We start from the raw sequence: 16,029 nt of genomic DNA, 5'->3' as shown, positions 1-16,029 counted from the left end.
ATCTCTGTTCCAGTCTTTTGGCTCCTTTTTCTCATCATCAAATTCTTGAGTACGCTTCATCATAGCTTTCTCATCGAAAACTACATTCCTACTGATCACCACCTTGTTTGCTATTGGATCCCATAGCTTGAGCCCCTTCATACCCTTTTGATGCTCCAAAAAGATACAGTGTCTAGACTTACGTCAAACTTTGATCTCTCCTCACTAGACACGTGAACATAGGTTGGACAATTGAATACCTTCAATTTAGAGTAGTTTACCGCATTTTCCGTCCATACCTCTTCTGCCACTTTCCTCTCTAGTGATGTCCTTTGCGATCGATTTACCAAGAAACAAACCATACTAACTGTCTTTGCCCAGAAGTTCTTCGTTAGCCCTGCATTAAGCTTGAGACACTGAGCTCTCTCAGCTAGAGTTCGGTTCATTCTTTCAACCACACCATTTTGCTGAGGTGTTCGACGAACAATGAAATGTCTTCTAATGCCCTGTTGCGCACAAAACTCCATGAACCTAGAATCAGCGTACTCGGTCCTATTGTCTGACTTGAGTCATTTAATTTTCGTCTTGGCCTGGTTTTCCACTTTAGCTTTTCATAACTTAAAAACCTGGCAAACGTATTTGACTTGTGCCACACAAAGTATACCCAAACCTTACATTAGTAATCATCAACAAAACTCACAAAATAAACATGTCCTCCTCGTGATGCTACTCTCACCGGCCCCCAAACATCAAAATGTATGTAATAAAAAATATCTTCCGTCTTATGTATAGCTGATTTGAACCGCACCCTGCTTTGTTTCTCGAGAATGTAAACTTGCAAGAAATTCAGCTTGCATGTTTTCATACCCTTCAAGGGCTTCTTTTGTGAAGTTCTTTCATACCATGCTCACCTATATGCCGTACCCGCATATGCCACAAGACGGTTTCATCAAATTCAGAATACGGCTGCAACTCCACCTACAATTGTAGTCCCTAGTAGTGAATAAATGTTTCCATCTAACTTTTGCCCTTTCATCACCGTTAGATTGCCTTTGCACACCTTCAGAACTCCACTTTCAGACTTGTAAGTGAGTCCATTATAGTCCAAAGTGCCTAATGAAATTTGACTCTTCCGTAGGTCCAAAATATGTCTTACATCACATAGAGTTCTTATAGTGCCATCAAACATTTTGATTTTAACATTTCGTATGCTTATGATTTTACATAATACATCATTGCCCATAAGTACTGAACCTAAATAAACCAACCTGTAAGTGTTGAACCACTCCTTGTTTGGAGTCATGTTGTAAGTACATGCCGAGTCTAGTATCCAAGAGTCCGTTAGGCGATCTGACCCCGACGAAACTGAAAGAATGTCACCATCACTGCAATCTGAATTTCCTTCTTGAACTACATTTACTGATTTTGAAGTACCTTCTTGCTTTTCAGCATTCCTTTTCTTTCAATCCGGACACTCCGGTTTGCTGTGCCCCTTTTTACTGCACTTATAACACCGTATACCCTTTTTTTTCTTGGACTAAGATCGAAATTTTTAACTCGATCCATTTCTGAATTTTCTTCTCCTAAGATCATGGTTACCCTTCACCACAAGCCCTTCCCCGTGTGAGATTTCATCGCAGACTTTCATTCTTTGATGAAACCCCAACAATGCGCTTGTCAGCTCTTCCAAATTCGGGGTCACTTTACCCCAAGTAAAAGTCATGACCAGGTTCTCATACGTGTGAGAAGTTGGTAGGGAATTTAGTAGCATCAACACCTTATCATCTTTTTCGAATTTCACATCAACCTACATTAAATCACTTAATTTGATTAAAGGCGTTGATGTGTTGGTTTAAATCCGAACCCTTCACCATCTTAAGCCAATAAAGCCTTTACTTAAGAAAGAGTTTATTCGTAAGAGATTTAGACATGTACCGGATTTCAAGCTTTTGCCAAATGGTTGTAGGAGAATCCTCTTCAATGACGTTATACAGTACGTCATCTGCTAGACACAATTTGATGGTAGCCACCGTCTTTGCCTCTAATTCCTTCCAATTTGTCTCATCCATGCCTTCTAGTTGAATACCATACATGACCTTCACCATCCCTTGCTGTACAAGCAAATCGTTCACCCTTTTCTGCCATAAACCGAAGTTACCAGTTCCATAAAATTTGACATTGTCAAATTTTGCATATGAAGTACCCAAAGCAATAACAACAATTGCTTTGATACCAATTTTTTGTATAAATCTCGAATTTACACAGTGGAAGTCTAACACAACAATCAGTAAAGAACAAATATAGAACACAACCACAACAATCAAATGAAAGCGAGAACAACAAAAGGAATTACATGGTTCGGCAATGCTTAAATCCACGAGAGCAATTGGTAAAGAATTATTACTATTTTGTGTCAAAGACACTTCCAATGTTCTTGTTACAATGCAAATACACCCAGAATGATGTATATATAAACACCATGGAGGCTTTCCCTCCAAACACCCAACCAACTTAACATTCACATTTCAAATTCAAAAATTTGCACTAGGTTCCCGAGCCAAATTGTTGACGGTTTTAGAAAACCGTCAATGGTTTGAGATACCTAGAGTAAATCGTATCAGTAGCATTCAATCAACCGTCGACGGTTCCTTCGACAAAAAGATACCGAGAGCAAACATTCTGAGATTTCAGCCGAATTGTTGAAGGTAAGAGCAAACTGCCGATGGTTTCCCCTAGCATGTTGATTTACTATGTTTTTTTCCTTGTGTATGTCATCCATTCAAATATATGAGCCACAAAATACAACAATTATCAAGGCACAAGAGTCGTAGGGAATTTCTGGATAGAACTTTTCAAAATCCTTGTTCAAAGCTTGACATCTCTTCGAGCTACCACTCATAGACAAATGGACAAACGGAGAGATTTCATGGGCTACAAGAGGAGTACTCGTGCAATTTTTGTGACTACCAACTAGTAGAATTGGGTGCAGCTACTCGACGTGACTTAATTTTGTTTCAACACCCAAAAGATCTCAACAACCAACAAGAGTCCTTTTGAGCTTGTAATAGGCTAGCAGTCGCTGTTACCCCACATAGTGGATGAGCCTTATAGGGGAAAGAGTCCAAAAGCATACATCTTCACTGAAAAATGGAGATTGAATGTGAAGATTGCCTGAGTGAGCTTGGAGAAAGCTTCTAGGTGGATGAAGGAGTGGGTAGATCAAGGGAGAAGGTCATTGCCGTTCAATGTGGGTGACTTAGTGCTTGTTAAGCTCCATTTAGAATAGATTAGGTCACTGTGAGGCTATGATAGGAGATTACTTTGCAAATATGAAGGATCAAACCCCATTTGGGCAAAAGTTGGGAGGGCCTCTTACAAGGTTGATCCTTTGGTTTGATGAAGGTGAATCCTGTGTTTTATGTCAATCGCCTCAAGCCTTTCATCGCTGATATTAGGATCTAAGAAATTAGTCAACCAAAGTACCATTGAAGATATTGTAAATTGATAGAAGAGAAGTTGAAGTCATTCTTGTAGATAGAGAGTTCACATCATCAAGGAAGAAGTAGCAAGAGATCTTAGTGAAGCAGAACGGCCCTGGAGATGAAGAAATTAGCTGGATTTCCTTGTAGGCATGCAACTATTCATGGACAAAGTTGAAGAGTACTTAGCGTCAAAGTCTATTAGGATGTCAAACACATAAGTAGGGGAGAATGTCATCAACCAAGGTTGCTCAGGGCATTATGCTTACTTGTGAACGCTTGTCTTGTGTATATGAGATGGGTAATCATCATGTAATTAGTAGTGTAGGTTTTATTCTTTTAGTAAGAAAATCCTATAGTGTAAATTGAGAGTATGATTCCTCGGTCAATTTTATGTTAGCTTTTGTAAACGTGTTTAACCTACTAGCCTTCCTTGCTGAACATGTGTAGCGTATGGAGGTGTTGGTAATGGATTGAGTTGCTTTACACTTTATTGTGCATTTTTTTTTTATTGCTTCATCTTATTTTGCATTCGGTGTTTGTGAATGTGCCTTGTAGTGAAACCGCGGTATACTTCTTAGTTAAGCAATAATGCTATAATTAGTGTGACCCTTCACAAGATGTGAAATGTTCAGCTTGTGACACAATGCCATGCTTTCATTTTTAAGGCCTCATTTGAGAGGTAGAAATCAATTCACAGGAATGAGAATGCATCTGGAAAGGAAAATAAATTGAGTGTGGAAGACTTCTATGTTGGGAGTGTTGCTGTCCTTTTTTGCATAGCATGCATTGACCAATCTGCAAAATAGGGAATGAACTTGAGAGGACTTGAGTTACCTCAAGGGATATCTTTGATGCTGAAATTAAAATTAGGATGATAATGACAAATAAGAGTTATAAGGGAGAACAAGTATAACTTTCCTCTCTTTGGTCCATGCCTCACTTCACAGGGTTATTCCAAATGGTTAATGCCCTGTGTTGATGGGAGAGTTACCCTTGGCATTGTGAGTGTTTGTCTTATTTGCACCTCCTTAAAGGTCCCTGAACTTCCTATGGGGACCGTGGAAACTGAGAGACCTTTGTTAATTTGTGAAGCATACACGATTTTATCCACAGCAGGAATTGTTCTTTAGTGAGTTGAATGACTGAACTCAGATTGCTACTCTGGAAATCTTGGATTGGACAACTGGGGCATGTGTGGGGGTGGAAGGAAAGCCGGTCTTGGTGGAAGGATGGGTTTCTAAATGACAATATAATTCTCTTTTCTTTTCTTTTTTCAGTTACATCAACAAAAAATAAAAACACCTTAGGTGTCCTAATAATTTCAATTTTTAAATTATGAGTTGGACTGAACCATCTGTTCCTTTGGGAATGGAAATGACTAGATTAGGAATTCCAATACTACTTATTAAAATTCTAATCCCAAATGAGACCTATATGCATTATGAACTTGGCGCCATCAAACATGTTAGGGAACTCAATTATTTGCAACTTGGCATTATGTGCTGTCCATAGTAATTGAATGAAATGATCATAATGTTTTTTGGAACAGCCTAAGCACGTATTCTTCAAAACAGGATGTAAGGCTTGACCCTGTCATCAATTTTGCTCCTCTTCATTGTTGTAGAATTCCTTCCTGCACTGTAATTATAAATGTTGAATGCATCAAGTATTCTATTTAGTCATTTGCGACCAAATAAGGATTTAACTCTCAATTTGAGAAGGGAAAACTTTTCTGTGTGCTTAATGTTCCAGGGCAAGAAACTAGATTTTCAACATACTTAAAGAAGCCTACTACTTATATTTGAATTATGTGTAATGTTTTCCAACAAAAATTACTTCGGTCCACATAATGGGACAGGATCATATCTTGTTCCGAACTCAATGTACCAGATGATCATATTGAGAAATTGATGAACTTTCATGTAGAAATTTCAATGTTCTCTAAGTCTGTGCCAGCAAATACATATATATGCACAGTTAATGGAGGTTAAATTCTTAAACAGGCTCTCTTCAAAGATGCAAAAGTAAATTGTCTTGTGGATTAGGCCAACATGCAGCACACTATGAAATTATGTGGTCTATCTTGGTTTCTTCATTCTATATCCCAATCCACAACATTGGAGAGCAGGTGTGGTCTATGGAGACATTGATGAGGTGTTTATCACAGGATTCATATTAGACAGATCTTGATAGTCATTAGACTGTTTTGTTGCCTCTGTTCTGATTACAACAACAAAACAAATTCTAAAGTTCCACTGGGTGGGGTTGGCTGAATCTTTTTTTGCTAATTTACACAGTGGGCAATTTCTTCTGATAATTTGAGGGCTATTAAATCCTTATGCAGTATCTCATTCGAAGTTATTTTACGCCTGCTGCTACCCCTTCTGCTGCTACTAATAGCTCACTCCTCACTAGTGCACTATTTGGCATACATTGCAGATGCCTAAATCATGTGAGCTGCCCCTCCCTTATCTTATTTTCTACAGGTGCAATGTCCAACTTATGCATGCTGCTGTTTCTTGACTATTATTGTTGATGAGAAATGTTACAGAAACACATTATCTTACAATTTTTTTTTTATAAACAAACTATGTGCAGGTTGGGAATTTCAGTACTCGATTCTCCTTGCCATCTTTTTTTAAGCGAGTGGAAAAGCTCACAGATGATCAGAGAATTGCAATACAGAGGATCGGATTCGGAAATCTGCTTCTCATACCTAATCTAACAGTTAGCAAGAAGCTTTTAGTTGAATTAATGGAAAGATGGAATTGCAAAAAGCATGCATTTATACTTTCCCCAGGAGAGATTACAATCACACTTCTAGATGTTGCATTGATTTTGGGAATACGTGTAATAGGTGAACCAGTAGTCCTGAAGGATGATGAACCCTTTTCGGAATTAGAAAGAGAATATGGAGCTGTTATTTGGAAGAGGAAGGTCACAGTTGCATCGATTGAGAGTAGGCTTGAGTCCTTCAGTGGGGTTGCGAGTGATGATTTTGTTAGAACTTTCTTATTGTTTATGTTTGGTACATTTCTTTTTCCAAATGCCAGTGGCAAGATAGAGTCCCGGTACCTTTCATTTCTCAAAGATTTGGGTACCGTTCATCAATATGCTTGGGGGGCAGCTGTTGTTGAAGATTTGTTTAAGTGGTTGTGCAAAAGGAAAGAGATGAATGTACAATATGTTGGTGGCTGTCTTATCCTTCTCCAAGTAAGTTTCTGCATCATAAATTCTCTATTGATGCCTTCAAAAATTCTTGGAAGTTATTTGTAAGTTTCGAAAATGCTGAATTTGTGGCTGTCATTTAGACAGTTACTGCAGGTAGGTTTCTGCACCATAAAATCTTTATTGACACCTTCAAATTCTTGGAAGTTGATTGTTTGTTTCACAATTCCTGAACCTGTCTGATATCACGTGTAAAGTCTGCTGTGTAATTCATATGGATACTAAATGGTATTCCTTATGTTTTATTTATTTATTTATTATACTAAAATTACGGCAAACTTTAGGAAGCATGGCGTCAAGTTGCGAAGTTTATAGTTTATTTATATTTGTTGGGGGAAAGGGAGGTGTATACAAGTGGCATCTCAAGGAAATGTGTGCATGTGTACATATTGATCTTTGTTCATGTTATTGTGTACAGATATGGTGTTATGAGCATATTGACATTGGTCGGCCCAGCCTAGCAGATTGCTGCTTGACATTTCCCCGTGCCTGTCGTTGGGTAAATGATCGATCTCTTTTTAGACAATGGCTCAGTACCAAGTTTAAGGAGCTGCAGGAAAATCAGGTGTTGAGATATTTCCTCTAGTATTCAATCTCATGGTAGTTCGATAACGTTGTTTGTTGCTTTTGTGCCACCATTGATACCATTGGTCCTTTAGCATGTTCTAGTGCATGAAAAATGTTGATTAAAACAATTAGGTATTTCTTATTTGTATTTATGTCTCAATCTTCTAATGGGGATATTTTTGGTGTTTGAACCCATGATTCAATTTAATGTGCTAGCTTATGATGTAACTTTATTTATTTATTTTTCCCAGATTATTTGGAAGCTTCAACCAACTCCTGAGGAGTTAGGAACAAATATAATCAAAGAGTTGCTAGAGGCACAAAGTAATGAGGAGCTTCCCTTGGTGTTGCTTTCTTCAACTGATGCTTCCAGTTCTAATGTGAGTTCTTTGAATGGAAAGGAGCTAATTTCATGCAATATGTGCCTAAACTGACTATTTAGATGTACCTTCCAAAAAAGAAAATTGTAAATATCTACATTTTTGTTAAGATAATTTCTTTTTTCAAGGGGGGTGACTCAAGATTCACATCACAAGCATTGGACCAACAGGCTGTTGAACTGGAATCTGATTCAGAAATGGATATGACTGAAGAATGTGGGGTGCAAGAAGACAATTTGGAGCAGCTGCGATCCCCACAATATGTACCAGAGGTGCTAGTGGACAATATTGAGTATCCGTTAGCACCTAATTATGTTTCAGAGGTAAAAAAACACGCCCTACGGAGCATGGTCTTACATCAAAAAACTTAACATGTGTTTGTTGGTGATATCTAATTATCATTTTGCTTTACAATAACTGAACTTCATTTAGGATGATGGCTTGAGAATAAAAAACCAAATATTAGAGGAACAAAATGTGGATTTAAAGAAGGAGATTGATCGATTACGAAGAGAAAACAAACTATTAAGAAACCAAGTCTTGTCAAGTTCAATGTCGGCACAACAGAATGTAGTACTCAAAGAGGAAATAGAGGACTTGAGAAGAGAAAATCAACTTCTAATCTCGTCTTCAGATGGCCTTGTGGCTCGACTGGAGAAACTCTTACTCGATGAGGATTCAATTGCAAGGGAAGAACACAGCTCACCCTTCAGGGAACTAGGTACAATAATTAATCTAAATTATCTATTAGGTCCATTCTCCATTCAAAGGCAAATGGAAAGCAGATTTACTGATGCTGGTGCAGCCTTTATCTGTGTTTTGGTGGAGAATTCTGTGCACAGGCATGAACTCCTTCATGGCATGGAAATTTATTGTTTTATTTTAAAACTTTTTGCAGCTCTGTCATCACAAACTGAAGTTGAATTAAAGCTCATTTACAGAGAATGATTTTTTGCACATGCAAAATCATGTATATATTGTAAATCATAAGCAGCCAAGGGTAACAAAGTTGTGTAGAGCAACTACGAAGATTACTGCAAATGGTCAGCTGGCAGGCAAGGAAAAAGCTCCATTGGTAAGAGGGAGTTGGGTAAGAGCACCCCATTGTTTTTGTTTTTTCTGTTTTTGTTTTTGAAAGCTGGTAGGATTTAGTGGTAATTGACAAATGCCACTGTCCACAGATGAGCACTGCTATTTGGATCATTTAAGTCTACATATTTACGTTGATATTTTATAGAAAATTTGTACAATTTAGAGTAAAATTTCTGTGTAACTAAATGTTCATTTAGGTGTTCATTTGAAATATTCAATTGCCATTTTTATTTACAAATAATTGTTTTTAATGATAAAATATGTGCAAAGGATGATTTCTTTTTCTAAGATATGAAATTCACTGAAATGTTATATTAATATTTGAGCTTAGAAGCAACACAAGGCCCGCCTGAATTATAGGGATTCACACTGAAGCATACTTTCATTTGTATGTGTTATTTGAGTGGTGATATGACATTTTGGGCCTGTTTTGTGGAAAGCATTTTCAATTTTTAGTTTTTTAGAAAATTATAAATGTTTTAGCTTTTTTTTTTTAAAATTTTTTTTCAAGATCTATATTAGAAAAGTAGAATATGAACAGTTTGTTTAAAAGTGTTAAATGATATTTTATTTTTTATTTCTAGATTTCAAATAATTATAAAAACGATAACTTGAGGGAGGAATAAAACTTTTTTTGGAATGTAATTATTGCATTTAGTTAACAAGAGTTCAATTTTGATTTCTATTCTATAGTGGGATGAAGAATAAGTTCTTAAATTTTTAATAGAAACTTCTAGTACATAATTATTTAATTTTATATTATTATTTTTTTTTTTCTAGGTGAAGGTCTAACCACACAATATAGAGTATTAGTGTTAGATATATGTATTAAAAAATGGAAGAAAAATGATAAAATAAACTAGTGTAAGAGAACTAGATGATGGAACCTAAAAAAAGAAAATATAATAAAATTTAAAGATAAAATGATCAAAGATGGGAATTGGACTATAGAGGATGGGATAGATACAACTACTCTTTGGAAGATTAGCTAGCTCTATTAAAAAGATAGCAAAAAAGATTTTAAGTGAATCAAGAGGAAGATTCTCGAATAGCAAAGAGAGTTGATGGTGGGATAAAGATGTACAAAAAATCATAAAGACAAATAATTTGGTATAAAATAGGCAAACATGTAAAAATAGAGATAACTTTGAAAAATATAAGGAGATGAGAAATGCAAAAAGGGCCGTTAGTGAAACTAAATATAGATTTTTTAATAGTTTGTATGATAGATTAGGTACAAAAGAAGGGGAAATATATATATTTAAACTTGCTAAAGTTAGAGAAAGGAAGAGTAAGGACTTAGGAAATGTAAAATGTATAAAAAGTGAGGATGATATTGTCTTGGTTAATGACGAAGATATTAAAGGAAGATGGTGAAGTTACTTTAGTAAGTTGTTTAACGAAATCAAATAAAAGTCTTAAACTTGGAATTGTTAAATGAGAAAAAGATTAAAAATATAAGATAAACGAAATCAAATAAAAGTCTTAAACTTGGAATTGTTAAATGAGAAAAAGATTAAAAATATAAGATTTATTTGCAAAATTAGAGTTAACGAAGTTAAGTTTGCATTAAAAAATATGAAAAATGGGAAATCTATGGGACCAGATAACATCCCAATTGAAGTTTGGAAATGCTTGGGTGATAACAGAATTATATGGTCAGCTAATTTATTTAATACAATTGTAAAAATTAAGAAAATGTTAGATGAATGGAGGAAAAGTACTTTAATACCTATATATAAAAATAAAGGAGATATTCAAAATTGTAATAACTATCGTGGAATTAAACTTATGAGTCATACGATGAAACTATGAGAAAGAGTAGTTGGACAAAGATTAAGGTTAGAAACAAAGATCTTAAAAAATCAATTTGGTTTTATACCTGAGAGATTTACTATAGAAGTTATTTATCTTTTTAGAAGATTATTGGAAAAGTTTAGGAAAAAGAAAAGAGACTTGCATATGATATTTATTGACGTTGAGAAAGCATATGATAGGATACCTAGGGAAGTTCTATGATGGGTTTTAGAAAAAAAAGGTGTATGTTGTAGGTATACCGATGTCATTAAGAATATGTACGATGAAGTAATGACTAGTGCAAAGACTATAGATGGAAAAACTAGAGAATTTCCAATTACCATAGGTGTACGTCAAGGATCTGCTTTGAGTCCTTATCTTTTTGCTTTAGTGATGGACCAATTGACTGGGAGTATTCAAAAGGATGTTCCATGGTGTATGTTGTTTGCAGATGATATTATATTAATTGACAAAATTAGGGACGAAGTAGAGACTGAGTTAGAATTATGGAGTGAAGCTTTGGAATCTAGAGGCTTTAGGATAAGTAGAAATAAAACAAAATATATGAAATGTAATTTTAGTAATGATAGGAGGAATATTGGAAACAAAGTCAAACTTGATGATGAAGAAATAAATAACACCTGTAGATTTCGATACCTTGGATCTATTATGCAAGCTGAAGGAGAAATTGAAGATGATGTAATGCATAGAGTTAAAACAGGATGAGTTAAAACAAGTGTGATTGTAAAATACCCTTAAAATTGGAAGGCAAGTTTTATACGACAACTATAAGACCAGCTATGCTATATGGATTGGAATGTTGGGCGACAAAGAAACATAATATCCAAAAAGTAAAAATTGCCGAGATGAAAATGTTTAGATAGATGAGTGGTATAATATTGAAAGATAAATTAAGGAATGAACATATTCGTGGTAAGTTAGGTGTTGCTTTTATAGAAGATAAGATAAGGGAGGGACGACTCAGATGGTATGGACACTTGCAACGTAGGCCACATAGTGCACCAGTGAGAAAGAGTGACTTAGTTACTGTGAGGGGCAGTAGAAGGGGTAGGGATAGACTTAAAATAACTTGGGAGGAGATAGTGAGTAATAATTTAATATTCTTGAAGCTATCAAAATAAATGGTCTATGATCGCATAAATTGGCAGAAAAGAATTCATGTTGTAACGTCCCTCAATTTCTTAACATAAAATATCACATAATAAATAAAATGGTCAACCCGAACCTGTGGGTAGCGGGGATACCTGTCAAACACAGCGGAAAACCTAACAGCAGTAAACATAAAATCTCAAACATCCAATCATAAAACATAATACAAGAGCTTTCTATAAGATTATAAAACTGTACTTCTATACATCCTCATATACATTAAAATATCTCTAGGGTCGAACACAAAATAACTCTGACCCTATTACAAAATCTTACCCTTCTCACAGGGTAATTTCACTAGCTCAACGGCGGCCCTGACCCGCCGGTCTCTCATGGGCTCCTGAAAAATTAATTAAGTTTGGGGGTGAGACATTTCTCAGTAAGGGAAAATAAACTAAATACAGTTGTGTGGTAACATGAATATTTAAGGTACATATATGTATACATATGCAATACATTTTATAATTCTGTAAACATCCATCATATCGTACTGGATAAACATATATTTTCATATCTGTTAATAAATCATAACATACATAAAATCATCTGTTATAACTGTAGTACTGAAAACAAACTCAGGATGAATGGTTAGCTGGTGTCATGTATTATCCCCCATGACAGGTTGTGCAGCCCGAAGGCAGGACCCGATAATGGCTGGCCGACCACTGCCAAATCAAATATGTCTGTAAGTACGATGAGCCTGCCATACCCTGGTCCGGACTGCCAGGTGGACGTCCACACTCTACTGAAAGCCACATCGACTATCCATCTCCCATCCCCTCATGGGATGGTTAGCACTAATCTGACGTAGATATCTGATCTACACATATAACTACGATACCGAACTCCTGAACTGAACTAAACTAACATCTTGGTGGTGATAACATATAATACATAATCATATATATAACATCATTACGGCCTCGTGCCGAAAACATAAATACATGGCCTCGCGCCAATAATATAAATACGGTCTCGTGCCGATAACATAAATACGGTATCGTGCCGATAACATAAATATATGGTCTCGCGCCAATAACATAAATATGGTATCGTGCCGATAATATAAATATATGACCTCGCACCAAAATTGTTTTAGCTATATATATTCTGAAAATACATCATTTATCACATAATCGTCAAAACCATCACAACATAACTCATTTTTTCATAATACCTGAAAACATGTTTCGTTCGTAAAATTTTTCAAATCATAATACATTCCACGTAAAACAATATTCATGCCACACATGTGCTGTAAAAAAAAACCATACTTCATATTCTAAAATCATGAATTCCTTACATCTCATACATACATATACATTTTAATCATCATAACAGTATTTTTCCAATCGTACATTTCATTCGTAATACACAATATAACATATGCTTTTTTGAAAATAAATTTATTCATAATCAAATATAATTTGTATGGAAAATTACTGCTTTAGTTTATTCCCTTACCTGACTATTGAGAAATTCGTTAGGACCCAAAATTTTACGCCATTGGCGCCCGAAATTTAACTTCTGCAATTTACATTTTCCTCAAATTAATTAATCTATTTTTTCAAAATAATATAGGCTCCATATACCTCAAATTAATATTTAAACTATTATTTAACATCCCCACTTAATTTTTCAAAATTTTCCTGCGGGTCCCAAAATTACACCTGCGGCGCTCACCCGGACCCTAAATTTCAGAAATCCTACTTCAGTCCTAGATGCTTAATATTTTAGTATTTATAAATTAATACTAATTAATTAAAAATAAGCCCCTTAATAATCACCGCACCCTAAATTTGGGATTTTGGCTCAACACTCCCCACGAGAATTTTGTCCCACTAGATTTGTAGAGAATCATCCCTAAATTCTCGTGGTGATGTCCGTTCGTCAATTAGACTTATATTTTGTAAGAAATTAAAGCAAAAAGGAAAAGTGTCTTACCCTAGGGAATACACTTATGCCGCTCCTACCACCGGTCTGCTCTGGTAGAAATGACAGCAGCGGCGAATGGAGTTTAGTGGTATTTTCAGATTTTTGATTGGACGAAAATTTGTCATGAAATCGAGGAGAGAGGGAGAGAGAACGTGAGGAGAGAGAGAGATTGCAAGTTGCAGGAAATAAAATAAAGAAAAGAAAAAGTAAAGAAGAAGAAGAAGAAGAAGAAGAAGAAGAAGTAATCCTGAAGCTGGAAGCTACAGGATGTAATAATAATAATAATAAAAAATATATATTTAATTAATATTAATAATAATATATTATATTAAAAAAAAATAAAAATAAATTTTAATTAAATTTTTTCTTTTTCTTTTAAATTCGATTAATTAATTAGTTAATTAATTAAAATTTTAATTAATTAATTAATTAATTAATAAATTTTTTGAAATCAATCAACTAATTTTTTTATATCTCTTTTTGGGGTTTTTTACACATGTAATCGATCCCACTTAGCGAGACTAAAGCTTGGTTTTGTTGTTGTTGTATTATTATTATTATTATTTATTTTATAATAGAGATTTTATTAGTGTTATTATTATTTTTTATTGTTATTATATTTTAAAAATTTTATGATAATTATTATCCATAAATTAATAATTACTTTCTTCTTCTTCATTATTATTTGTTGTTGTTGTTTTTGTTTGATTATTGTTTTTTATTATTTATATAATAGCATTTATCATAGTGTATTTATTATTTTTTAATGTTATTATTTTTATAAAAAAATATTATCCTTAAAATAATAATCATTTTTATTTTTTCCTTTTCTTTTGTTATTGTTCTTGTTGTTATTACTATTTTATAATAATAAATATTATATTCATTGTATTTATTAGCTGATATTATTTGTTATTATTTTTAAATAATTATTGTCTTTAAATAATAATTATTATTCAAAAGGAAGTTCCATGGTGTATGTTGTTTGCAGATGATATTGTATTAATTGATGAAACTAGGGATAAAGTAGTGGTTGAGTTAGAATTATAGAGAGAAGTTTTGAAATCTAGAGGTTTTAGGATAAGTAGAAATAAGATAGGATATATGAAATGTAATTTTAGTAATGGTAGAGGGAATATTGAAGATAAAGTTAAACTTGATGATGATGAAATAAAGAACACTTGTAGATTTTGATACTTTGAATCTATTATGCAAGCTGAAGGAGAAATTAAAGATTATGTAATGCATCGAGCTAAAACAGGTTGGGTAAAATGGAGTATTTCAAGTGTGCTCTATGATCGTAGAATACCCTTAAAATTAAAAGGAAAGTTTTATAGGACAACTATAAACCAGTTATGCTATATGGATCAAAATGTTAGGCGACGAAGAAATAGAATATCCAAACATTAAAAGTTGTCGAGATGAGAATGCCTAGATGGATGAGTGGTATAACTTTAAAAGATATATTGATGAATGAACATATTCGCGGTAAGTTAGGTGTAACTCCTACAGATGATAAGATAAGGGAGAGACGACTTAGATGATATGGACACTTACAACGTAGACCACATAGTGCGTTAGTGAGAAAGAGTGAGTTAGTTATTGTAAGGGGCAGTAGAAGGGGTAGGGGTAGACCTAAAATAACTTGGGAGAAGATAGTGAGTAAATATTTAATGTCCCTGAATCTGTCAAAAGAAATGGTCCATGATCGCATAAATTGGCGGAAAAGGATTCATATAACTGACCCTACTTAGTGGGATTAAAGGCTTGGTTTTGTTGTTGTTGTATTATTATTATTATTATTATAATAATAATAAATATAATTGTTTTTACAATTAACATTATTTTTTATTATTTCAATTATATTAGTAATAATAATAATTAATATTATTATTTTTTGTTAATTTTATAATATTTTTTATTATAGAATGTATTTGATTCTATGGAATGGAGATAGATTTCAGCACATCTAAATTAGAGTCACGTTCCTTTATTCTCAAGAATCGTATTCTAGTCAGAATACAACTCTTTCATTTTGCAAACCAAACATAAAAATGAGATTCCATTTTTGACATTTGGTTTTATTCTAAGCCTAATATTATAAGCCAAATGGAGATGTTGTGCAACAATTGACACCCTGATACCAATTTTCGGTGCTAAGTGTGTTAGCTTTGGTGCAATCCCAAGAGGGGGGGGGGGTGAATTGGAGATTTAAAAATTTATCCCTAGGTCAACCAGTCTAGTAGCAGTAATACACAACCTAGGGTCAGTCTATGCAATCATAAATAAAACATACACGTGCGGTAATATAAATTATTGAAATATAACCAGTGCACACGCGATATGTTATTGAGGTTCGACCAACTGTGCCTATGTCCTCACCTCTAGCTCGCAAGCCT

The 16,029-nt window shown here is 34.3% G+C and overlaps 1 protein-coding gene across 1 annotated transcript in view; it reads left to right on the top strand.

The window, feature by feature from the left end:
* Window positions 1-8,987, top strand: part of LOC131160012 (protein MAIN-LIKE 1-like) — a 29,665-nt gene extending 20,678 nt beyond the window's left edge. Inside the window, exons 2-7 of the mRNA XM_058115293.1 lie at window positions 6,060-6,674; window positions 7,108-7,254; window positions 7,508-7,636; window positions 7,765-7,959; window positions 8,069-8,357; window positions 8,535-8,987. Of these exons, the coding sequence (XP_057971276.1) occupies window positions 6,060-6,674; window positions 7,108-7,254; window positions 7,508-7,636; window positions 7,765-7,959; window positions 8,069-8,357; window positions 8,535-8,584 (1,425 nt within the window). The 3' untranslated portion in view covers window positions 8,585-8,987. The remainder of the gene's footprint in view (window positions 1-6,059; window positions 6,675-7,107; window positions 7,255-7,507; window positions 7,637-7,764; window positions 7,960-8,068; window positions 8,358-8,534) is intronic.
* Window positions 8,988-16,029: the final 7,042 nt, after the last annotated feature.

This window comes from Malania oleifera, chromosome 7 (assembly GCF_029873635.1).
Source record: "Malania oleifera isolate guangnan ecotype guangnan chromosome 7, ASM2987363v1, whole genome shotgun sequence".
Lineage (NCBI taxonomy): Eukaryota > Viridiplantae > Streptophyta > Magnoliopsida > Santalales > Ximeniaceae > Malania > Malania oleifera.
The sequence above is the reverse complement of the archived record's forward strand: the minus strand, read 5'-3'. Positions and strand labels throughout refer to the sequence as shown.